This window comes from Equus caballus, chromosome 5 (genome assembly GCF_041296265.1).
Source record: "Equus caballus isolate H_3958 breed thoroughbred chromosome 5, TB-T2T, whole genome shotgun sequence".
Taxonomy (NCBI): domain Eukaryota; kingdom Metazoa; phylum Chordata; class Mammalia; order Perissodactyla; family Equidae; genus Equus; species Equus caballus.
This window is the reverse complement of record NC_091688.1, coordinates 11,422,032-11,448,724: the sequence shown is the minus strand read 5'-3', so window position 1 is coordinate 11,448,724 and position 26,693 is coordinate 11,422,032. Positions and strand designations below refer to the sequence as shown.

The 26,693-nt window shown below is 33.9% G+C and overlaps 1 protein-coding gene across 11 annotated transcripts in view; it reads left to right on the top strand.

The window, feature by feature from the left end:
* COP1 (COP1 E3 ubiquitin ligase) overlaps positions 1-26,693 on the top strand; it is a 246,122-nt gene that overhangs the window by 86,405 nt on the left and 133,024 nt on the right. For all 11 annotated transcript variants that reach the window (XM_070267732.1, XM_023640594.2, XM_023640597.2 and 8 more), the window contains one exon: positions 8,403-8,460. In XM_070267732.1, the coding sequence (XP_070123833.1) occupies positions 8,403-8,460 (58 nt within the window). The remainder of the gene's footprint in view (positions 1-8,402; positions 8,461-26,693) is intronic.

Below are 26,693 nucleotides of genomic sequence, written 5' to 3'. Positions count from 1 at the left end.
GTAGATTCATGTATTTTTTTCTGTAATGAGGACTTTCTTTATATGCCAGGTCATTGAATCCCTTACCCAGATTCTGGGTTTATGATTAGATTGTGTATTTAAATGAAAAGAAAAACAAAGGCAAGCAACGGTATTCTTGCCTTCCTCGACTTCGTCTTCCATCTACTTTGATGAGCTGTAATTATCATATCTTGTTTGTTCTCTTCCTGCTGCCTTGTTTAGACCCTCAATATCACATGCAGTCTAGCAGTGATTTTTTAGCTGTCCTACAGTGTGTTGCCAGAAGTCTGATCATGTTTCTTTCCTGCTTAAAATCTTTCCATGGCTTTCCATTGCTTGTTAATTGGTTTAGATCTGACTTTTTGCATGACCTTCCATATTCACCTGTACCTTGCCTACTATTTTTGTGCTTTAGAATTAAATTTAACTCCCAAAACAGGATGTTAGGGCACCTTTGCTTAAGCTGTTCCTTTTGCCTGGAAACTTCTGGATTCATCTCTGAAGTAGCTTCTCCCCAAGGTTAGGTGTTTACAACATATCTTAAGAAATCTCTGCTATTCCTGCATTGAGGACTGCTTTTTTCTTTTAAAGATTTTATTTTTCGTTTTTCTCCCAAAGCCCCCCAGGACATAGTTGTGTATTTTTAGTTGTGGGTCCTTCCAGTTGTGGCATGTGGGACGCTGCCTCAGCATGGCTTGACGAGCCGTGCCATGTCCGTGCCCAGGATCCGAACCGGTGAAACCCTGGGCCACCAAAGCAGAGCATGTGAACCCAACTACTCGGCCATGGGGCTGGCCCCGCATTGAGGACTTTTGAATATAAATGATGTTTTGCTGTACTTTAATGAAGTTTATCTATGGTGTGGGAGAAGTCATTAAACCAGTTGATTATTTTATTGTTGAGAGTACAAGGGTTATTTGCCTTAACTCTGACCCTGTGCAAAGGAGTTGATGCCATAGGTGATGGAGGATACTGAAGAGTCATGGAAGTCAACATAAACCAGACAAAAAGAAACACAAACACAGAAAACAAACTTCCTTGGCAATAATGTAGAGGGAACTTTCATACATCTGTAACTTCTCATTGAATTGATAAGTAATAGAAATATAGCAAGTTATGAAAACCATTTTTGAAACAGTACAATTTCCTTTATTTAGAATATTTGAATAATTTGTTCTTCAGCCACTCATCCAGTTTGTAGAGTGTGTCAGGCATGTGTAAAACACTCTTTTAGGCACTGCGGATACAGCTGTGACTATGACAGACCCTAGAGTCCTGCTGTCATGGCTACATAGCCTTAGGATGGAAAATAAGTTATGCTGATAAATTAATTATTCTGCTTAAAATATGGTATAAGTAGACTTTCTGATTCCAAGAATTAAAATCATCAAAATACGTTTAACTCTAAAACCTTTAGTAATTATATTTGATTAGTAGGCATTTCAGGATTTTTAAAAAAACACCTTCGGGTTCTTGTTACAAACTATAATTGTCACTGCTTGATGATGATATTAACATCTATTCCAATTCTGAGATCTGAGATGTGACTAGGCCAAATTTCAGTGCGCTTGAGTCTCAACCAAGACTTTTGTTTGAAATGCGAATTTTTGAACCCTATCCTCAAATCTGATCATTAGGATTGGAGGTGGTCTCGTGATTCAAATGCAGCCCTGGGGGATCATACTTTAAAAATATGTAAACACTGATTTGGTAGATAGTGCATATGCCTGTATTACTGACACTTTTTTTTCTTTTTTTTTTGTGAGGAAGATTGACCCTGAGCTAACATCTGTTGCCAATCTTCCTCTTTTTGCTTGAGGAAGATTGTTGCCAAGCTAACATCTATGGCAACCTCCTTCTATTTTATGTGAGATGCTGCCACAGTGTGGTTTGATGAGTGGTGCTAGGCCCGGGCCTGGGTCTGAACCTGCAAACCCAGTGCTGCTGCAGTGGAGTGTGCAAACTTAACCACTACACCACTGGGCCTGCCCCATACTGACATGTTTTTAAATAAATCTCTATATCAGATATCATCAGATATACTTATTTTCTTTCTCATAAGAGAAAGCTCAAATATTCAGCACTAGAGTTTTATAACTATCTTTAGCTTCTTTTATCTTTTGGGGAGAAAAGGGTAAAGATTTCTATTTATTTTACTCTACTCTGTAAAATAACATATCCTTCTGTAATGTCTGAAAAACACCTCAACTCAAGTTTCTTGGCTTGGGAGAGCCGGAAAAGTTAAAATTAAGTCTCTAGGAAGAAAGCAAATTATTGGTATTTAGCAGCCATTCTCTGTTGATTCCTTTCATCTACTGTGATTAGATTCTCTTGCTTACGGCTTTTTACCCCTTCAGGTTAGAGTCATATGGGAAACTTTTCACTCCTTTGGTTATTATAGGTGTACCTTGATTCTGGGAGGTCAGGGATGGGAGAGACTGGGAATCGCAAAGCTATTTAGATTAGTAACCCTGGCTGAGATAGAAGGATAACTGAATATGAGTGTAAAACTTCATGGCTGTTACCATTTTCCATTTCTGCTAATTACTGTCTCTTGCCTACCCAAGTCCCAGCATATTATGCCCATTCGCCAGACCTTCTACCTTTGAATCTTTTGGTATTGTTTTTGGAATATTTCGTCTATTTTCTTTGCTTTTAAAGCCTTTTCCTGAGGCTATTTCAGATAACTGGGTTTTTGTAACACTGAGATTTATAGCAACTATATCATCCGAAATTAAAAGCTTCTCCTCTGTGAATTATAACTAAATTGTAGTCTGTTCCCACTCCTTGGAAAGTGATAGTAGAATGTACAATAGTCAGATACAGCACTTTGCCTAACTAACTGGGACTGTGACTAGTTTTGTTGGAAGCAGATCAGTCTTGTCAGTCTTATTCTTTTGAGTTCATTCTTTTCTGTTTTTGAAATTCTGCCAAGCAAGTTATTCAATTCTAAAGGCAGTAAAGTGGTAGATTCAGACTTGTTCCATCTTTCAGAAATTTCCATATTTGCTTTTTACATCTGCCAACACTAAGTTTCTCCCTTAGGAAACTCTTCTTACAAAGAAAACTTTAAAATGAGTTGCCCTTTTGCTTTTTTTTTTTTTTTTCCTACTTTAGGTATATTATGGAATTGCAGACATTTTAAAAGGCAGAATAAATATTAAGTTCATACAGTCCCCCATGCACTTATGTAGTCACAACCGTTCCTAACCATGTACAATAAAAAGGGGACAAAAGATGTCGTGGAACATTTTTTTTGGAGTTCTGAAATACGCTGATATCTTCTGTTCTTTGAAGAATAAATTGAATCTCTGTCTTTTTCCTGGAGACCATAGATACGCCCTCTGGAGCCCAATATTTTTATTATTGGACTAATCTTGCATTCCTCAAGTAAATCCAAACTGGTATGATGTATAGATTCCCATAACTTTTTTGGAAATCTTTGGTGGCCGAAGTGTTTTAGAATGTGATGTTCTCTCTACCCTCCCGCTCCCATCCCCACTTTTAGAAAGGTAATGCAGTCCATATGCCATACATTATTTAATACTGATGAAGGAGTGACAGTTCCACATCATCAAGCACGTTGATAATTCAACTTTGAAGCGTGAATGTTCATAGTTAGTGAGATAAATGGTATCAGAGTTTTTCAGGTCAGGTTCTACCTTCTAATAGGTTACAAAAAAAGTATTTGATTGTCAGAGTTTTGGGTTTTAAGAATTGAGGTCTTATGTAATCTTTTTGAGCCCAATATTTTTAAAAGCCAAATTATATATTGCTGAAAAGGCCATTGTAATCACCAATGTTTATTTATACAAATTTTGTTGTATAAAATTTGTCGTGAAATATCTTACTGAAATTCTTTCAAATACGAGTAGTAGTACTGTTTGTTTCTAAAGAGTCTGACATTGTATAAGAAAAGATTCTGTTAATTTTCAATTGGATTTTGCATCAAAATCAGGAAATTATTACTGTTCTAGAGGAGAATTGTGTTCGTTTGCAGAAGTTGTAACTGTCAGAATAACACAGCATTTGTGCATTAGGTAATGTTTTGTAATTATACATATTATCTCATGTAACCCGCAGGACAAATGCCATGTACTAGGTTTTTTTATCCTTTTCATCTTAGAGATGAGGAAATTGAGTCATAGAGATGCGGTAATTTGCCCAGCATCACACAGTTAGTGGCATAACTGGTACTCTGACACAGACATCCTTACTCTGGAGCCTCTTAGGAAGTGAAAGAGTTTTGGAAATCATCACAGAGTTGAGAATAAAACCTTGAAAAGAAGATAAATAGAAACTTTCAGTTCCAAAATTACAGGGCAGTGCTTCTTCAAGAAGAGAAAACATGTCACTTTGGCAGTCTTACGTGAGGATTCTGGAATTATGCTGCCTGGGTTTAACTGTCACCTCCACAACTCATTAGCACTTTGACCTTAGGCGAGTTTACTAACTTCTGTGCACCTCAGTTTTCTCATTTATAAAATAAGGATAATAATACCTGTCTTGACTGATGAAATGTGATAGTACATTTAAAGAAATGAGAATAATGCCTGTCACATAGTAAGCACTCCGTAGACGTTAGCTGCTGCTGTTTTTGCTGTTGGTAGATAGAGTGATCACATTGATTTTGTATGATTTGTTTGAATAGTTGTGTCAAGTGTTGAAGGGTATGTAGAATTAGAAAGGAAAAAATGAACCCAAAGACTGATTTCTAGTATCTCTTGAGGTGTTTCCAAATTGAGACCACAAGAATTTTGGTTCTTTAGTAAATGGGATTTACCTTTAATTTGACACTGAGTGCTTCAATTCTTATATAAACAATAACACAATATATTCTGTAGCAGAGAAAAAGCTCTGTGTTAGGGAACTGATAGAAAAGCATTATTTTGAGAAAAGTCATTTAGCTCTGATCTGTTTGTAATACTCAGGATTATTGCCTTGGTGGAAAGGGAGTAAAATAGTGACAAACTTTACTATTTTAAAAAATTAAAACCATGTTTGGTTTTAATCATTATTAAAATTTATAAGCCAGATGATTTTCAGGTTACGTGTTGCTTAGTATGTTTTATTTTGGGAAACTGGTTAAATTTTATGTAGAATACATAAGAGAGGAACAGTTTTTGGCTAAAGCCCCATATAGTGTGTTAAAATTAGAAGTTTATTTTTTCTGTCTTAAGTTTATACTAATGAAAAACAAATCAATGACAGCCGTTAGTCTAATTTCATGTGTGTACACAGCATTTTTTTTTTTTTTTTGGTTATTCACTTCACTTATTTATTTAAAAAAACCTTATATTTATTTTCTGTATGTTAAGCCTTAAATGATCTCAATATGCTTTATTTTGCTGATATATTAAAAATTTCTGTGTAATTTAGCTAATGTTGTGTCTATTTATAATTTAAATATGAATAATCCTTTTTCAAATAAAAGTCCAATATAAAACTAGTCACCTATTATTTTTACCAAGAATGAACCACTGTTTTCTCTCTTACCTACCTATTTATTATAGATATAGCTTATATGCACAATTGACTTAAGTCTGTCTTTTAATTACAAAGTATATCTTTGCTCTTGGAAGCAAATAATTTAAGTGAGAGTAGTTGTGTGACATCTAGTTGCTTAACTGTGAATTTCCTTTGCAACTTGGATTAACAGCTGTATAGTTTTCATTTATGTTTTAAGGTAAGCTTCTTGTCACCAGCAAGAACATTAAGAATTTTTTTGTCGTCTTATTTTTCCCCATCTTGATTAAAGTGTATTTTTCCTAACTCAGTTTTAGTTACTACCTTGAAATTTTCCTCTTGCACTGGCCATTTTTTTTTATGTCTTTATTCAGTTTCTATAACTTTGTTGACATTTATTTGAGATAATTGATGATTCTCTTTCATATTTATAGGTTGCTATTTTTTTACTTTTCTCCTTAAGTTATGTCTGTGGAATGAGTTGGACTAATCCAGGGTTTCCCCACTCATCAGTTAGACAACATGATGTGCCTAGTGTGGTGGTTCACTGTAGACTCCTGAACCTGACTACATGGGTTTGAATCCTAACTCTGCTGTTTGCTAACTTTGGCCAAATAGATAATCTCTCAGTGCTTGAGTTTCCTCACTTGAGAAATGGGAGTGATGATGGTATCTACTTTAGAGTTATGAGGTTTAAATTATTTCAGCCAGTGCCTAGTGCATAGTAAATGCTTAAATGGTATTACTGTTGTTATTGTTGTTGTTACCATCTGGTGATTGTGGCTAAATCATTGTTAAGAAGTAGTATAGCATCAGAATCAAGAGGACCCAGCCCAGTCAGTGCTTTCTACTATTCTCTTCTAAACCTGTTACGTTACACACACACATAAAAAAACAGAATTAAAGGGTTTATTTTTCATATTTCTGTGCATTAATAAATTTTTCTTAGTGAATAAGATTAAGATCTAATGTAAAATAAATTTCAAACTTTGTAGTCATTATCGATAAAATACCATTTAAAACCTGTAATTTCAGTATCTTCAACAAATTGATGAGTATTTTTTTTAACATATATTTGAAATGTAGTGTTATCTCGCTATACACACTGATATATTCATATCATTGTTCAGGCTTACAGCCAAAGAAATCTGAATTAGAACACCATAAAAAAATCCTATCTAGAAATGGCTGTGTTCTGTTGACCTCTATGTGCAGCTACATAATTTTATTAATGTTTATACAAATGGTAGGGGATTGGATTTCCTTAGTAAAAGGAACACAGATTCTGAATGCCTGGCATGTCTTCATTTTCTTCATTCCTATTACTCCCTGGGTGGAGTATACTGAAAATACCGTGTGATCTTGTCATACCAGTGCATGATTTTGTGCAGGGAAGGTGAGCATTGGTTATACTTCATTGGAAGAAACCCATTACAGGATTATGTTCATTCTTTAATTTGTAGTGTAGTGCTTTGAAGGCTCTTTTTTGTATAACTGAGTCTTAGTATAGGAACAGTTAAGAACACGAGTTGAGACCTATTAATAGGTGTTGCTTTTTCTTTTAAGACTACTGTGAGAACAGTTCCATTTGATTTATTGTATTTTTGAAAACAAGAAGTTGTATGTTATTGACTGATTTTATTAGTAGAGGGTAAAATTTATTGAATGTTTACTCTTATGTGGCATTGTACTGAGAACTTAATACTTTGATTAAAATCTCATACATCTCTGAAGTGTCTTTCTCATTTAATAAATGGAGAACCTAGAGGCTGACTAAGATTAATAACTTGCCCAGAGTTATTTAGCTGCTAAGGGATGAAATTCAGATGCGCTCTGTGCTCTTAAGAGTGCCTCTCATGTTACAACCTTCAAGGTTATTTGAGTACTAAACAGTGATTTTGTGTATTTGTGAAGAGAGAACCGTTTTAATCAGTACGCTCAATTGCTTAAATTTCATTAGGGTAGACAAGAATATAAACATTTTTATAGTAGAGATAGGGAAGAAGAATTTTAAAAATGTAAACTTAGTTTAGCATGGTTGATATATATATATTATGCCGTTTTCCGGGATTAATAGACCTCATAGGGTAATTTATTTTGTTTAAAGATGGGAAGGAGATAGGTGTGATGAAGTGATAAGATAGAAATGGTAAGATAGAACTAATAGGAAGAAAAAGGTAGTCTGGAATTCTAGAGGTTTTTCTAGAGTTAGGTGGGAGAATGTATAGAGGATATAACCAAATAAAAAGAATCTGTGCAGAATGCAGATTATGTTTGATCAGGCCAGAGAGAACTAGTATGTAAGTTTTGGGTTATGAAAGAAAGATTATTGGTATTTTATCATTTATTCCATTCCTTTGATAGTTTTCTTTCATATGAAATGATTATCATACATTTTGGAGCTAGAAGGGACTTTAGATAATCTAGAGAAGGCTAGTCCCCACATATCTCACTTTGCAGAGAAGGAAATGGAATGATTATAAGGTACTTGTCCAAGGCACATAGCTCTTTAGTGGCAAAGCATGTTGTGTTAACCATAGCTTTTGATTGCATGATTGTGCTCTTTTCCCAATACTCTGTCTTCTTTTCCTTAAATAGAGTTTCAAACAACTTATTAAACTTTCTGAAAACAAAATTGAAGCAAATACATCTATGTATACACCTGTCTTGTGATTATTCTCTATTGACATTCTTTCATGGTGTAAATATTTAAATTGGGGGGGGTGAAGGGGTAAATTGTTTAAATATTTGCTGATTTTTTTGTTTATGAGTTGTGCATTTATTTGATGTCTGATGAAATTATTGGCAGTAAATATTTTCTCTGCTTAGAAATGAGAAATACTGGACTTATATGTGATATGTTTCAGATGTACTTTTTCTGTTGCTATTATAAAATGTAAATACTGAAATCACATTTTTCTCTCTTCATTTTACAGTAGTATTATTGACTCTACAGAATACAGCCAACCTCCAGGTTTCAGTGGCAGTTCTCAGGTAAATGATCTATTTAACAGTATGTTTTAGTGGTACCATGAATATAATCACCAGAGCTGTAAGGTCATAGATTCATGAACTGGAATGTCTTGTCTAAAGACAGCTGTTTGGAATGCTGTAGCATTGATTAGGACTCGAATAGCTCTGGTGCATGATCAGCTATTTATTTGCTCATCAGTGGTGAGTTAAAGTTTTGTTTAATAGACTGGTAACATCAGACCTCAAGAAGAAAGAAGTACTGTAAGAGGAAATTCTGAATAATCGACATTGTTTCTGTCAGGGATAAAGTTATAATCTATTGATGAACTACCCGTCATTATGTTGAAATGCTAAGCTTTTTTGTGGAAAGTAAACTATGGGCTTGAGTAAAATAGACTCTAGCTTCACGTCTCTTCTAATTAATTGTTTGATTATTTTGACTTTTACTTTCTTTATCTGTGACTTGGAGGTGCTGATGTTTGTCAAATCTAATTTTGATGCTGGACATTTTTTTTTAACGTTTCATATTGAAATAATTTCAAACTTAGAGAAAAATTACAAGAATGATAAAAAGAATTCCTTTAAATCCTTTATCCAGATTGTCAAATGTTAACATTTGACCACATTTGCTTTATCCTTCTCCTCTGTCTCTCTTTTACACATGTACACATAAAATTTTTTTTCTGGATTGTTTGAGTAAGGTACAGACATAATCTTCCTTTACTTCTAAATACTTCAGTGTGTATTTCCTTAAAAACAAGGATGTTGTCTTTATGTAATCATAATATAATTTTAAAATTCAATAAGTTAACATTGATACAGTACTGTTATCTAATTCCTATATCTCATTCAGATTTTATAAATTGTCCTAATACTATGTTTTATAATAAAAGAAAAAAAATGAAGCATTTTTAATGCATGTTCATTTGTATATTCACTTTATATGATAGTGCAGTTATTTTTATCAAAGTGAAAAGAGAATTCTTTTGTATCGTACAGCTTTTGTTTATGTTTTTCTTTTCCCACAACTTAGATGACAACCTCTATTAGTTTTGCGGTTAGTTTCGGTAACTACTGTGCATGTCCTGTGTTATCTTCATATCCAAGCATGTATTTGGCCTATTCTTTTTTTATAGTAAGTTCATAGATTGGTTTGTGTCTATTTCTGACCAGCCATGAAAACACCAGATTTGGGTGTCTTTATAAGACATGAGGGGACATATCAGGAGAAATTTTAAAGCATTAAATTGAAACATACCTTAAGAACTTGAGAGGGAAAAACAGTCTCTGAATCTGGAAACAGGCTTGACATTCACAGCTGGGCCTTGATGTTCTCCCTTTGAACGTAATCTGACAGATCATAAACATCAGACATGGCCACTCTGTGACTGTGATGAAGTGAAGCAGTAAACAGGATCACTTCATAAACTTGTCTAAACACATACAAAAATAAAGTCATTGTGCAAGCCACAAAAAATACCAAACACACCTTTATCCTGGGTGATATGAGCAATTACTGCTTCTTTACTAATTACAACTTTAGTCTCACTATGATCCTCTGTCCTTCTAGGTAAGATTTATTAGGATACTCAGTCACAGAATTATCCCCTCTTCTTGATGGTATTCAATCCAGAGCAAAGCCTTCCTTCATTGAACCCTCCCCCAGATCACTTCACATGAGCCAGAATCCTATAAATTGTTTCCAACTTCTCTTACTGAGACACCTCTCTCTCGCCTTAGTGTGCTGTGTTCTTCCTTGCAATGAGCAATAAATAAGACCTGTTCAACTACAGATGTGTTTCTATTGGTCTTTGGCTGCAGGGCATTGATAAACTCTACAAAGAGGAATGAGAAAAGGTTTTCTACTGTTGCCATTTATATAGCATTGATTTAGAATTTCTAGCAAATTTCATGAGCTAAAAAGAATAGGAGTTGAATCTAGTTGAAAAAGAAAAACAATCAGAATAGTGGGTTTTTAAAAAAATTTTTAATTTTTAGATCAGCACTTACTATTATCATGTAATAGAGGAGACTTCTGGTTTGAGGTAGTACTCTGAGCCATGTGTTAATCTCTCTCCAACCTCCAACCACAAGAAATCCCATTGACACATTGCTGTCCTCCCACTGAAAACTTAAAAGAATTTATAGAAGGTATAAAAATACTTAGGAAGGCATCCTAACATGTGCGTCACCGTATGCAGAGTAAAAGCTTGCATAACGGTTAAATAGTGTGGGGTCTCCCCGAAGACTCCAGGCGTAGCAGCTGCTGAAGGGCAGGGAGGTTGTTGAGGAGGAAATCCTACTAGTATTTCCAGGATAGAGCTGACATGACAGATTGCACTGAAGACCTTCCCCTTCATTTCTAGTTGTACTTTTTAGAAGAGACAGACTAAAAAGGATTGAAAATAGGGGCCGGCCTGGTGGCACAGTTGTTAAGTGCCCACGTTCCGATTTGGCGGCCCAGAGTTCGCCGGTTTGGATCCCGGGTACGGACATGGCACCGCTTGGCATGCCATGCTGTGGCAGGTGGCCCATATATAAAGTAGATGAAGATGGGCACAGATGTTAGCTCAGGGCCAGTTTTCCTCAGCAAAAAGAGGAGGATTGGCATCAGATGTTAGGTCACGGCTGATCTTCCTCAAAAAAAAAAAAAAAGAGGATTGAAAATAGAGGTATAGTTGAGGATAAGCCCAGCAAATATATGAATGCTAAAGAATATAGGCAAAACTAAAACAAATAAACAACAACAACAAAAAGACAAGTGCAAACAAAAGTAAAACTCAAAAAAGCATGAGACAGATACAGTTTTTCACATAAATAAAAGGTATAGTCCCCTTAAAGAAGTAGTAATTTGTGTGACATTATATAAAGCATTAGAATTTATATAAAGAAAAAGTTGTTAGAAATTTGAAAAAATTGATTAAAACTCAAACATGGTGAGAGATTTTAAAGTATTGCTCAAGGAATTAAAGTAGTATTAATAGTAGTTATGTAACATTTATTTCGTACTTCCAATTCGTGGGCACTGCTCAAAGTATTTTACATGTATTAACTAATTTAATTCTCAGAATTTCCCTATAAGTACTATTACTATTATTTTCTATTTCATTGAGGAGGAAACTGGGGCACAGAGAAGTTAAGGAGGTTGCCCAAGGTATTATAAGTAGTAAGAAGAGGGAGCTGAGATTTTTAACCCAGGCGTTATGGCTTCAGAGCATATACTGTTGAAGACTTGTGTATTCAACCAACAGTTTTTTTTAAGTACCTACTATTTACCAGGTACTTTTACAGGCTCTGGGGATATATTATTGAACAAAAACAAAATAGGCCCAAATCCCTGCTGTAATCAAGCTTCTAGTCTAGTTGGAGAGATACTAACAGTAATAAAAATAGATTACATTTCAACAAAGAGGAAGTGAGAGAGCAAGCCATGTGAATATCTCTGGGAAGAAGTTCTAGGCAGAGAGATAACAAGTAAATAAGCCCTTAGGTAGGAGCATGCCTGACATAGTCCAGAAGTCCACTGTGGCTGGAGAGGAGTGAGCAAGGAGGAGAAAAGGAGAAATGAGGTAAAAAACATTACAGAGACCAATTAGTGCATGACTTTCTTAGGCCGTTATAAAGACTTTGGGTTTTTCTTTGAGTGAAATCAGTTAAACTTGGTTTAATAGGTAACTGTCTCACTTTAGACTGCATCAAAGGATACACATTATTGATAGCAGTCTTGGAATATTAAGAAAAAGGGATTGATTCTAAAACAGGATAAATTATATCGTCTACATTCTCTAAATCAGAACCCCGAATAAACAAGTATTTAGACAGAGATGGACAGACAGATAACGTAGGAGAGAGTAAACTAAAGACTCCTCTGAATACCTTTGTGTCACAGTAGTTCTAGATGCTGCTACAGACAATTCAAAAAATAATGCTAGTGAAAATATTACAGATCAAAATTTATGAAATGTCAGAATTGTCCTTAAAAATTTATAGCATTAAATGGTTTTACTTTTAGATATGAATGAAAATCAATGAACTAGGCATTTAACTCAGGAAGCTGGGAGAAACTTAAGATGGTAAATATAGAGAGATGGAAAAAGAGCCCATATAAAATGTTTCCGTATACAATTGAAATTGACTATTATAATACGGAGTAGATTAAAATAATTTAGACAGTGCTGATGTATACTACTAAAAATCATGGTCTTAATGAAATGTATAATTTTCAAGAAAAATAAAAAATATTAAAATAGATTAAAGCAGTTGTAGAATAATTCAAATAGACTAATAACTATAGCTGTTAATTTAATGTGATTCCAATAAAAAAATCTCAAGAGTATTTTTTAACAGTGTGCAGAGAAATGTGACCAACTGACTTTTTAAAGTTCATTGGTAGAGTGAATGATTCAGAGGTATAATAATACGAGGTCATTTAGCCAATAAGTTATTAAAGTGTATTCTAAGACTACTGTAAAAAAAAGAGTACAATGAAAATTTAAAAACCACTGAAAGGTAGTTAAGAGTTTATCCTGTGGTAAAGGTGGTCATGCAGATCAGTTGTGAAAGGGAAGATTAAGTAAATGGTGGTGTGATAGCGAGGAAACCATTTGCAGGAAATTTAGCTTTCTGTTTTATCTCTTACTGTAAGAGTCCAGATCAACTAGATAATGATTTAAATAAAAATAGAACTCTGGAAATTAAGAAAGAAGCCTATATATAAGAATGCACCATAAGCAAAATTTTAAACCCAATTTGGGAAAAGTCTAGTAAATATAGGTAAATAGCTTAATTGCTTCAAAATAAAAAAAACTTTATATCAATTTCATCTTTTTGATGAAAGCTCCAAATGGGGTAAAATAAAATGGATGAAGAACACTTTTAAAAAGGTGAAAATTCAAATGACCAGATCACATATGAAATAATACTCAACTTCCCAAATAATAAAAGCAAAACATGAAGTAATGTGAGCTACCAAAAAAATCACCTAGTAGATATAGCTAAAGATGTTTCAAAATGGGAAAGACTCTTACTTATTGTATGCGTGTGCATTTGATTGTACCTTTTGAGGGCAGGGTGAGGGAGTGGGTAGGAGGGAAAAGGAGGAGAGAGAGAAAGTTGATAGTCTTCCAGAAAGATACTTGGCAATATATATGTATGACAAATGCTAAAAATGTGTGATTTTGTCGTTATACACATAGGGATTTATTACAAGAATTGATTCAAAGTACTATGTGAAGATTATATGCCAGTATTATTTATATAAGCAAAACTTCTGGAAAAATAAATGTGCCCAATCATAATAGAATAACTACAGAAACTGTGGTACAGCTATAGGTTGTATTATTTTACTATCCCTAAAAATAATGTTTAAAGTTGAAATTGAATTGAAAAAAATGGTAACAATATAATGTAAGTGAAGCCAGAAACAATTATTTTATATCTCTGCATTTTTATAATTGTTGATTTTGCTTTAGAATTTTTGTATAACCTTAGTACAATTAGCAATATACTAATATAATATTATTATGTGAGATAACTTGTTTAAATTTCAGCAGTTTTGCCACTAATGTTCTTTTATAGCAAAAGAAAAAAATTTCGTTGTCTGGTACTAAGGTATAATCACTTGTTGCATTTAGTTGTCATGTTTCTTTAATGTCGTCTAAATTGTTATAGGTCCTCAGTCTTGCATTTTTGAAGAGTATAAACTGTTTATTTTGTAGAATGTCCCTCAGTTTGAGTTTGATGTTTCCTCGGACTAGATTCAGATTATCCATTTTTTTTTCAAGAATACTACAGATGTGATACTGTGTCCTTCTTTGTTAGTCATTTCTGGACACATGCTATCTGCAATATCATATTGGTGATGTTAACTCTGATCACTTAAGGTGATGCCTGCCAGATTTCTCCACTGTAAAGTTACCATTTTCTTTCTTTTGAACATTTGTCAGTAAATCTTACTTGAAATAATTATTAATATGGTTGTTGCGCAAATGATTCTTATTTTTTTTTGAGGAAGATTAGCCCTGAGCTAACATCCACCCCCGGTCTTCCTCTTTTTGCTGAGGAAGATTGGCCCTGAGCTAATATCTGTGCATATCTTCCTCTGTTTTATATGTGGCATGCCTACCACAGCACAGCTTGATAAGTGGCGTGTAGCTCCGTGCCCAGTATCCAAACCAGGGAACCCTGGGCGACCAAACCATAGTGTGCCATCTTACTGCTATGCCACTGGACTGGCCCCGCAAATGATAATTTTTTAATTCCTTATTTCTTCCACATTTATTAGTTAGCATTTCTACTGTAAGGAAGACCTTTCCCTCCTCTTTGTTTGTTTATATCATTAGGGAATCATGGATTCTTAATTTATTCTGTTAGTCATTTTGAAAGTCAAATTGTCCCATATTTGACTATTCGGAACTCCTTCAAGCTGATTTCTATATGTTCTTTTGATATGTTCTATCATTCTTTAAGTACTTTCTTACATTCTTAGACAAGATATTCCAGCATCACCTTATACTTATCTTGCCTCAGTCCTGGAATCAGCCATGTATCCAAGAAGCCCTGTTTTCTTTTAATGGAGAATAGTATTTAAAAACCAAGATTTGGGTTTTAAGTGTGTGCTCATTGTTCCTAGTGTGTCATTGCCTGTAGCCCTATTCAGTGGACAGAGCTAGGAAACATACGTATAATATGCATATTTAAGATGCCTTAATTACATATTAATCACCTTAAGTGTTTGATTAATGAAAAGACTCACAGGAATCAAACAATTTACACTTCTGGAACAGCTTGATCACATTCAATGGATACAATACAGCCAAGCTGAAGAAGGATGCTTATTGAAAGGGGTATGGACAGTTCAAGAAACAGTCTTCTTTGTCCTTCTACCACCAGGTCACAGAGGAATTGTTTTGTCTCCAGGTTTAGAACCACTACTGGCTTGCATCTCAAACACCTCAGTAATAGGAAATCTAGAGTTGACTTGTGGTCAGGATCTCTTATTTTAAGCTAGTCACATAGGCATTGCATTCCACTTATGTGACAAGCCTTTACAGCCTCCACAGTAACCAGGTACAGTTTATAAATTCAACTATTATTACTAAACATTGCTGACAGACTGATAGGTTCTGCTTCAAAACAACTCGCTGACCTGTGGTTACACAATATCATTTACCTTTAGTTAATACATTCCATAGTGTAGGCAAGAGTCAATAGCTCTGGAGATAACCATGTGGGCAATCCGGACTAGCTGAGATTAGTCCATGCTGTTCAGTGTATCATACATAATATTTATATAATCACATATATTTATAACATGTCTATATATATTTCTGTATCTTCATAAAAGCTGTGAGTTCATACTGATGATCTCCAATTAAAGATCACCATCACAGGATTCATTCCAGCTTTTTTTTTTCTTTTTTTCCTTTTTCTCCCCAAAGCCCCCTGGTACATAGTTGTATATTTTTAGTTGTGGCATGTGGGATGCTGCCTCAGCATGGCTTGATGAATGGTGCCATGTCTGCGCCCAGGATCCGAACCGGTGAAAGCCTGGGCTGCCGCAGCGGAGTGCGCAAACGTAACCACTCTGACACGGGGCTGGCCCCTCATTCTAACTTTTCACCTTTCCATATTTGTTGTTTTCTTTTCTGACAGAAACTTAGCTTTTTTTTTTTTTTTTGAGGAAGATTAGTCCTGAACTAATATCTGCTGCCAATCCTTCTCTTTTTGCTGAGGAAGACTGGCCCTGAGCTAACATCTGTGCCAGTCTTCCTGTACTTGATATGTGGGATGCCTACCACAGCATGGCCTGCCAAGCAATGCCATGTCCGCACCCAGGATCCGAACCCAAGAACCCTGGGGTGCCGAAGCGGAATGTGTGCACTTAACTGCTGTGCCACTGGGCTGGCCCACTAGCTTTCTTTATTAAAATGCATTTTATTTATCATCATAGTCTTAGAATATATATATGTAAAGTGGTATGGGAATTGCTAACAAAACAAATCTAACTGGAGGTGAATATTTATTTAAATTCTTTTTGTATTTAGCCTGAGAGACTATGTAGTGAAAATGTGTTGAGAGGTTACTTGGATTTGATTGATAATTTTCCTTTAGTATTAATTATGATATTTCTTTGAAATATAGTTAAGTTCATTTGCTTCTGTTTGTGTTCCACCCATCCGCATCCATATACATTGTTTTTTTGAATATAAAAATATTAACCTATTCTAAAGTTATACAAAAGTCATATTCAATAAATACCACCCATCCAGCCCTTTAACCAATTCCCGTACCCCCATCTTTTTCCACCACATTCCTACTTACTCCTGTAGGTAACCAGTTTCATTAGTTTAGGTTTACAGATATACATGCATCTTCGCTTATTTTTCCTTTTTTATATAAAGGGTAGCTTTTTAGTGATTCTCTTCTGCAATTTGCTTTTTTTGTTTGTTTGTTTAACAATTTATCGTGAAAACAAATCCATAGAGAAGTTATAGAAATCCTCCTCATTATTTTTTACAGTTGCCTAGGCGTCCTTTATGTGGTTGTGCTGTAATTTATTTAATCAGTTTGTTACATAAAGGCAGTTAGGTAGTTTCTGTTATTTTGAAATTACAAACAGTGCTGCAGTGATTAATTTGGGCATATATATTTTCATATTATTGGAGGTGTATTTTCAGTATAAATTCCTGGCAGTGGTATTGCTGAGTTAAAGGTATAGATGGATGGATAGATGGATGGATGGATGGACAGACAGACAGACATTGATATTCCCAAATCCTCTCCTTTTCCCAAGTGTTGTACCAATTGGTGTTTTCACCAGTATATGAATGTGCTTGTTTTCCTAGAGCCTTTCTCTTAGTCTCTCTAATAGAATGAGTTGCACTTAAAAATTTTTGTCAATCTGTTAGGTGAGAAAAGAATCTCAGAATGGTTTTGTGTTTCTGTAATTATGAGTGAGATTCAACATCTTTTCAAATGATTACTGGTGTATTAATATACTTATTAGTGAATTATATCTGCATATTTCTGGCTTTTTTTTATATGAGGTTTTTGATCTGTGTTGTTCAATTTTTAAGGTTTTTCTGTATATTAGGAATATTAGGCCTTTATTGGTCATCTCTGTTGCCTGTATCTTTTTCGAGTTCGGTTTTTTTTAATTATTCAAAAGTTTTTTATTTTTACTTAGTTAAAGTTTTACTACATCTGGGTTTTGAGTCTCAGTTCAAATGTCTGCTTATAAGTAGGATGTAGGGAAATTTACTATGCTTTCTTAAAATACTCGTATTTCATCTTTTACATTTGCATTCCTATTCTTTTTGGAGTTTATTGTTGTGAATGTTTTCAAGTGTGGATCTAATTTTACCTTCATCCAAATGGCTAGTCCCTCCTTAAAAAGTCTATCTTTGATTGAGTGCCTTGATGTAGGCTTTTCGTATCAAAAATTCTGTATATATATGAATTTATTTCTGGATTTTCTCTTCTATCTGCTGGTGTATTTGTCTCTTCGTGTATCATCACTATCACTTCTTTTTATTTATAGAGGCTTTGTGGTATGTTTTAATGTTTGATAAGGCTCATTCCCCAAGCCCCCAATTTTTCTTTTTCAGGGTTTTGCAGAACATCCCTTCCTGTCTACTTTTTTCACATGAGCTTTAGTATCAACTTATCTAGCTCCATAAAAAAGCTTCCTGGTGTTTTTATTGGGACTGCCTTTAACTTAAAAAGTACTTTGGGGGGAATTGATATATTTATGATACTGACTGAGTTTAGGTTTTGCTCATTTCTTCATAAGTTTATTCCTAGGTATCTTTTAGAGTTGTAAAAATTAATAAAAACTTTAAGACAGTTGAGTCACATGCAGTTATGAGAAATAATACAGAGAGATCCCATGTACCTTTTACCCGCTTACCCCAGTGGCAACATATTAACAATATTGAGCTTTCCAGGCTGTGAATATGGTATATCTTTCCATTTATTTTGCTCTTGTAAAAATTTCTCCTGTCAGCGTTTATAGTTTTTAATATAAAGGTCTTGCATGCCTTTTGGTAAATTAATTTCTAATTCTTTTTTGATGCTATTATTGATACAGTTTTTGTTTTCTACTTTGTCTGTTGCAAATATGTAAACAATTGATTTTTGTATATTAACCTTGTTTCTTGTCAGCTTGCTGAGTTTACTTATTCATTCTAGTAGTTTTGTAGATTTCTCAGGAATTTCTATGCAAAAATCATGTGATCTGCAAATAAACATTTTTACCTATTTTTTTTCTAATTTCTATATATCCTCTTCTCCTTTCTCCCTTTTCTCCTCTTTTTCCCCATGCTCCCCCTTCCTCCTCCCTCCTTTCTCCCCTTCCCTTCCCCTTTCCTCCTTACTCTTCAACTAATACAATATCAGCTCTACATTTTGGTGGATGCCCTTTATCAGGTTGAGGACATTTCCTTCTAATCCTAATTTGTTGAGAATTTTTCACATGAATGGATGTTGAATTTTGTCAGATGTTTTTTCTACATCTTTTGAAGTTATTATATAGTTACTCTCCTTTACTCTGCCCATTTGGTGAATTCCATTAATTTTCTAATAAGAAAGCAACCTTCCATTCTTGGACTAATCTCCATTTGGTCATGACGAGTTGTTCTTTTTATGTGTTGTTAGATTTTATTAACTAATATTTTCTTGTGGGTATTTGTGTTCATGAATGCTCTTATTCCCCACCCCAATTCCCCTAAAGTCTTTGTTTGGTTTGGGTATTAGGGTTATGCTGGTCTCATAAGCAAGTTGGGAAATGTTTTCTGTTTCCTAAAAGAGTTTCTGTAAGGTCGATGTTATTTATTCCTTGAAGGATTCCCAAGTAAAACTATATGGGTCTGGATTTTTCTTTGTGGGAAAGCATTATAGAAGGAATTTGTTTTCTGTATTAGGCAGATATTGACATTCTCAATTTCAACTGTTGGCAAATTTGTTAAGTTTTCTTTTTCAAGGAAGTTGTCCATCATCTTTGTTATAGAAATTTTGTTCATATTTTCTGTTTAATGTCTCTAGGATCTGTTAGTGATATCTCTTCTTCCATTCCTGATATTGATTTATTTTTCTTTTTTCTTCAGCATTCTAAGGGTTTATCAGTTCCTTTCTCTTTTTAATAAATTTTCTTTGAAAGTTTTTTGTTTTTTTGTTTTACATTTTGTTTTCCCTTTATTATTTCATTTTACTTAGACTTAGCATATATTGTGCTCTCTTTAGCTAGAACCTTAGGTTGTTTATTTCAGATCTTTTCTAATATAAGCACTTAAAGCTATAATGTTCTCTTCTAAGCACTGCTTTAGTTGTAGCCCATGAATTTTGGAGGTTTTCTTTTCATCCTCCTTGAATTAGAAATATTATCTAATTTTTCACATTTATTTGTTCTTTGACTCATGGATTCTTTATAAATGTGTTTTAAGATATCCAAATGTTTGGGTTTATCCTGGATATCTTAGTGATTTCCAATTAAATTGAGCCGTGGTCAGAAAACACACATTTTAATCTTGTTAAATTTATTGAAATTCGTTTAAATTGCTATGGTTTGTGTTTGTGAACATACTGTGTACATTGAAAAATAATGTTTAATTTTCAGTTGTTTGGTTTATTGTTACATACATATGTATGAATTAGGTCAGAGGGATAGGTAGTTTGTTCATCATCTGTTTACTGTAGTACTATTAATTTCTGACAGGACGTTAAAATTTATAATCACTGAAGTGTCTTTTTCTTTAATTTTATTACTTTTACTTCATGCATTTTAAAGCTCTGTTTTTAAAGTTAGACACATTTATAATTGTTTTTTGTTGTTGATAAGAGAAACTTTTATCAAATTACCCTCTTTATCTTTGAAAATACTCTGTGTGTTAAAGTCTCTTCTATCTGGTATTAATATAGCCACTCTAGCTTTCTTATTTTATCTGCACAGTATATCTTTTTTTCATCTTAACGTTTATTTTAATTGTGGTTTACACTTAAAGTGTATTTCATTATATATGATTTTTTTTAATCCTTCTGATAATCTCTGCCTTTTAATTGTAATGTTTAATCCATGGACATTTAGTGTACTTATTGATATATTTGTACTTGTCTCTTATTTTATTATTTGTTTTCTCTCTGTCCCTTTTGTTTCTTTGTTCTCATGATCTCCTTATTTGCCTTCTTTTGTATTATTTGAATATGTTTTATAATTAAAATTTAATTTTACCTATTGACTTTTTAGCTATACTTCTTTGCATTATTTTTCAAACTATTCTCTTGGTTACAATTTATGTCCTTAACTTGTCCCAGCCTACTTACAGTTCATTTGCATCTCTTCACGTAAAGTGTAGAATCCCTGAGGTTTGTACATCCAATTACTTCCCACCCCTCGTATCCTTTATGCTCCAGTTTTTATATGTATTATATCTATGTAAAATGTAAATCCTAGAAGATAAGATATTTACTTTAATCAGTCATATGTGTTTTAAAGAAATTAAGATAAAAAAATAGTTCTTTTTATTTATCCGAATACTTGCCATTTCCCCTTCTATTATTTCTTCCTGAAGATTCATAGTTTCCTCTGGCGTCCTATGAGGGAAGCAGCTAATTTAGCTTGTGAATTAAGCAATCACACAAGTACTCTTTCTTACATTCTACTTTGGTACGTAAGTAAAGTGCTTTATGCATACTTTCCATTTCATAACAGAATAGTAAAAAGGTGTATACATAAGGGTCAAGATTTAATAAAACTTATTTTAATGGCTTTATTAAGAGTATCTTTAATCATGAGAAATAGAAAATTTGAGGAGACTGATTACTAGTTAGGAGATTGAATCAGTAACCAAGTATCGCCCAAAAAACATAAGTTCAGGACCAGACAGCTTCACTGGTGAATTCTACCAGATATTTAAAGAACAATTAGTATGAATCCTTCTCGAATCAAGAGTACCAACTCTTCCAAAAAATAAAAGAGGAGGGAGCATTGTTCTAAATTCATTTTATGAGGCCAGTGTTACCCTGATAGCAAGACCAGACAAGGACACCAGAAGAAAAAAGTTAATAGGCCAATATCTGATGAATGTGGATGCAAAAATCCTCAACAAAATATTAGCAAGCTGAATTCAACAGTGCATTAAAAGGATCATACCTGATAATCAAGTGGCATTTATTCCAGGGAAGCAAGGATGGTTCAGCCTTCGCAAATCCATCAATATGATATATACCACATTAACACAATGAAGGATAAGAATCATATGATCATCTTAGTAGATGTAGAAAAAGTGTTTGACAAAATTCAACATCCACTTACGATAAAAATTTTCAGTGAAGTGGTTATAGAGGGAACATAGCTCAATATAATAAAGGCCATATGTGACAGGCCCACAGCTAACATTATACTCAACAATGAAAAGCTGAAAGCTTTTCCTCTAAGATAAGAAAAAAGACAAGGATGTCTGCTCTCTCCACTTTTATTCAACATAATATTGGAAGTCCTAGCCGGAGCAGTTAGGCAAGAAAGAAATAAAGGGCATCCAAATTGGAAAGAAAGACGTAAAACACTCACTATTTGCAGATGACATGATAATACATATAGAATACTCTAATGACTCCACTAGAAAATTGTTAGAACTAATAAACAAATTGAGGAAATTTGCAGGATACAAAATATAGAAAAATCTGTTGCATTTCTATAGCAGTAATAAGTATCAGAGAAATTAAGAAAATCTCATTTACAGTTGCATCAAAAAGAACAAAATAACTAGGGATAAATTTAATCAAGGAGGTGAAAGATATACACTGAAAACTATGACATTGTTGAAAGAAATTGAAGATGACAGACAAATGGAAAGATATTCTGTGGTCATGAATTGGAAGAATTAATATTGTTAAAATGTTCATACTACTAAAAGCAATCCTACCAGAATTCCAGTGGTATTTCTCACAGAAATAGAACAATCCTAAAATTTGTATGGACCACAAAAGAGCCCAAATAGTCAAAGCAATCTTGAGAAAGAAGAACAAAGCTAGAGGCATCATGCTCCCTGATTTCAAACTATATTACGAAGTGATAGTAATCAAGACAGCATGGTATTAGCATAAAAACAGACACACAGATCAATGGAACAGAATAGATAGCCCAGATTTAAACCCACACACATATACCGTCAATTAAAAAGGAGCCAAGAATATACAACAGAGAAAGGATAGTCTATTCAGTAAGTAATGTTGGGAAAACTGGACAGCCACATGCAAAAGAATGAAAATAGACCCACTATCTTACATCGTACACAGAAACTAACTCAAAATGGATTAAAGAACTTAAGACCTGAAACCTTGCACATGCCACAACTAGAAGGACCTGCAACTAAGATATACAACTATGTACGGGGGGGTTTGGGGAGATAAAGCAGGAGAAAAAAAAAAAAAAAGATCTGAAACCTTAAAACTCCTAGAAGAAAACAGAGGTGGTAAACTTCTCATCTGTCTTGGTGATGATTTTTTTAATTTGACACTAAAAGCAAAGGGTGTTTGACACTAAAAGCAAAAATAAACAAGTGGGGCTGCATCAAACTAAAAAGCTTCTGCAAAGCAAAGGACCATCAACAAAATGAAAAGGCAGCCTATTAAATGGGAGAAAATTTTTGCAAATCATGTATGTGATAAGGGGTTGATATCCAAAATACATGATAAACTCATGTAACTTAATAGCAAAAAAAAAAATAATCAGTTCAGGGGCTGGGCTGGTGGTGCAGTGGTTAAATTCATGTGCTCCGCTTCAGCATCCCGGGGTTTGCCAGTTTGCATCCTGGGTGCGAACTGGTGCACCGCTTATCAAGCCATGCTGTGACAGACGTGCCACATATAGAATAGAGGAAGGTGGGCAGAGATGTTAGCTCGGGGCCACTTTTCCTCAGCAAAAAGAGGAGGATTGGTGGTGGATCTTAGCTCAGGGCTAATATTACTTCCTTAAAAGATAAAAAGTAACCAGTGCAATTAAAAAATGGGCAAAGGCTCTGAATAGACATTTTTCCAAAGAAGACATACAAGCGGCCTACAGTTACATGAAAAGAAACTCAACATTACTAATCATCAGGGAAATGCAAATCAAAACCAAAATGAGATATCACCTCATACCTGTCAGAATGGCTATTAACAAAAAGACAGGAGATAAGTGTTGGTGAGGATGTGGAAAAAAGAGAACCCTTGTGCACTGTTGGTGGGAATGTAAATTGGTATGGCCACTATGGAAAACGGTATGTAGGTTCCTCAAAAAATTTAAAATAGAACTGTATGATCCAGCAATTCTACTTCTGGTTATTTGTCCAAAGTGAACAAAAACATTTAACTCATAAAGATAATACGCACCCCATGTTCATTGCTTCATTATTTACAATAGCCAAGACAGAGGAACAACCTAAGCGTCCACCAATGGATGAATGGATAAAGAAAATGTGAGCTACACACACACATACACAGGAATATTGCTCAGCAGTAAAAAAAAGAAATAAATCTTGGCGTTTGTGGCAACATGGATGGACCATGAGGTCATGAAGCTAAATGAAATAAGTTGGACAGAGAGAGACACATGATCTCACTTATGTGGAATTAAAGAAAAATGAAAAACCAACTCATAGATACAGATTGGTGGTTGCCAGAGGTATGGTGAAGTGGGCAAAATGGATGAAGGCATCAAAATATAAAAACTTTCATTCATAAAATAAATGTCATGGGAATGTAGTATACAGCATAGTGCCTATAGTTAATAATACTTTATTGCACATATGAAAGTTACTAAGAGAGGAGATCTTAAAAGTCTCATCACAAGAAAAAAAATTCTAACTGTGTGGTGACAGATGTTAACTAGAGTTATTTTTGTCCTCATTTAGCAATATATACAAATGTTGAACCATTATGTTGTACACCTAAAACTAAAGTTATATGTCAATCATACCTTCAGTTTAAAAAAAAGTTAAAAAAAAGAGTATCCTTGAGGGAAACTGACTTTTATAAAATGTATGTATGTATTTTTTTATTGTTATTATGAGTCATGGTGAAGAATATAGTGTTTACCAGTGTTGCTGGTGCCATTGCCTTGATTTGTGATGAAGCTAGCAGTTTTATACCGACATTTGCTTTTGTATCACAAGTACGTACATAAACACATTGAAAATAGCGTATTTTGTATCACAAGTACGTACATAAACACATTGAAAATAGCGTATAATGTCTTACTATATTTATGAACAAAGGTTTGACCTCACAGATATCCTGAGGGAGCCCTCAGAGACCCCCAAGGGCCTAAAGACCACTCTTGGGGGACTGTGCTTTGAGAACCACTGTTCTAAATTGTGTAGCTTTCTCTTCTTAAGCCATTCTTTAAATCTGTTTGTTTGAAAATATGCGTGTTTAACAGTTAATTTGTTTTATTATTTTCCACTTGGTCCTTGATCTTATAAAGATTACTTACTGTGTAAATAATAATTAAGTTTTCATTCTTCATTGTTTCACTTACAAAATTAGTTTGAGTAGAAGAGGTGTTTATATGTTGAAAAATTAGCAAATTTTGGTTAACCATTCAGAACACATTCAGCTTCGTTTACAGTAGGGCTCTCTTCTTAGTGGAATTCATGGGGAACTTTGCTATGGTAATACTTATTTCTTTCATTGTACAAACATTGATTTCATTCATCTTCTGAAGATCTCATTGGTTTTGTATTCTTGCCCATTAGTTTATATGAAGTATGTGAAGTGGAATATTCACTTTTGAGTGCTTCTTTTCTATTTTCACTTTAATTCTGTTTATTGGGAATCGGATTTTTGTTAAAAAATAAAGATTTTTCATAATTTCCAGGCTGACACTAAATGATCTTTCTGGATAATCATCAAGTCTAATTTGCTCTATTGTAGTATGCCTATTAACTTTTTACCATTATGTGAGAAGTGTTTTACTTTCTCATTGAGCAAATAAGGTATTTATGTGCTTTTGTTTTTGCTGTGGTGAAATTTATCTTTGAGTTTGGTAAGTGCAGCCATTTTTCTTTAGAGCTTATATAGATAAACACAAGGGATGAGCATTTCCTTTTGATTTCTAACTATATTTATATCCTACTTACGGGTTATAGAGCTCATCCTGAGCTTATGTTCAATCTGCTGATTGACCTTGTGTATTATCTGCAACGAGTTTGTATTCTCAAAACATTTATCCCCTCACTGTTAGCATATTTCTGTTCATTGTATTAATGTTGTTTGCGAACTTAATAAACATATATGACAGTGAGGCAAGTGATGCGTGTTTACCAACAATTATGAGACAGCCTAGTTTTGGATGAATTAAAAAGGAACTGCAGTGAATAAATAAATCCAAGAAAAGCTAAGAATAAATATTAGCAAAATAGTTATGAAGGTGTGTTTGTTGTAAAAACTGGAAGCCAAATCAAATGATGTTTTTGACTACTTCTCATTTGCTTTATGTCATATTCCTGATTTTTATTGTAATCATTCTCTTGTTTGACACTATTATGTTTTTTCTGTTTTTCCATTGAGCAGATCACTTTTTAAAAAATCTAGACTCTTCTGCTTAGAATTTATAAAAAGTATGTTGGTACATAAAAAGAAACATATTTATGAATATGTAAATTAGAAGCATAATTATAAATTATATATAATAAAAGAAACTTTATGAACCCAGCTCCTATGTTAATTACTAGAACATTAACTGTACTATTCAAGTTACCCACGTGCTCCTAACAAATTCCATCAGCCTGCCTCGTGTCCAGAGGTAATCACTTTTCTAATATTTGTGTTTATCAATGTGTTGACTTTTTAAAATAGTTTTACTGTACATATATGTACCCCTATGTTATTTGGTTTGGCTGTATTTGGACTTGATAAAAATGGTATCATAGAACATAGCTTTCTGAGACTTGTTTTTTCAAAGATTCATTCCTGATATCTATGGCTGTAGTTGATTTGTCTTCACTAATTTGTAAAATATTTCATTTTGTTGGTATGCCTCAATTTATCAATTGTCCAATCTATGTCCATTTGATGTATTTCTAGGGTTTCTGTTTTTACTGTTAAGGGCATCTTTGTACATGTATCCTGATGCACAGGTGCAAGAGTTTCCCTAGATTTTGTACCTGGGAGAGGAAGTGAGGGTCATTTGGTATACACATCAATGTTTTTTGTGTTTGGAGATAAAATCTCAGTTCTAGTACTTCTTTTGTAGGTATTTGTGCCCAAATAAGTATTGT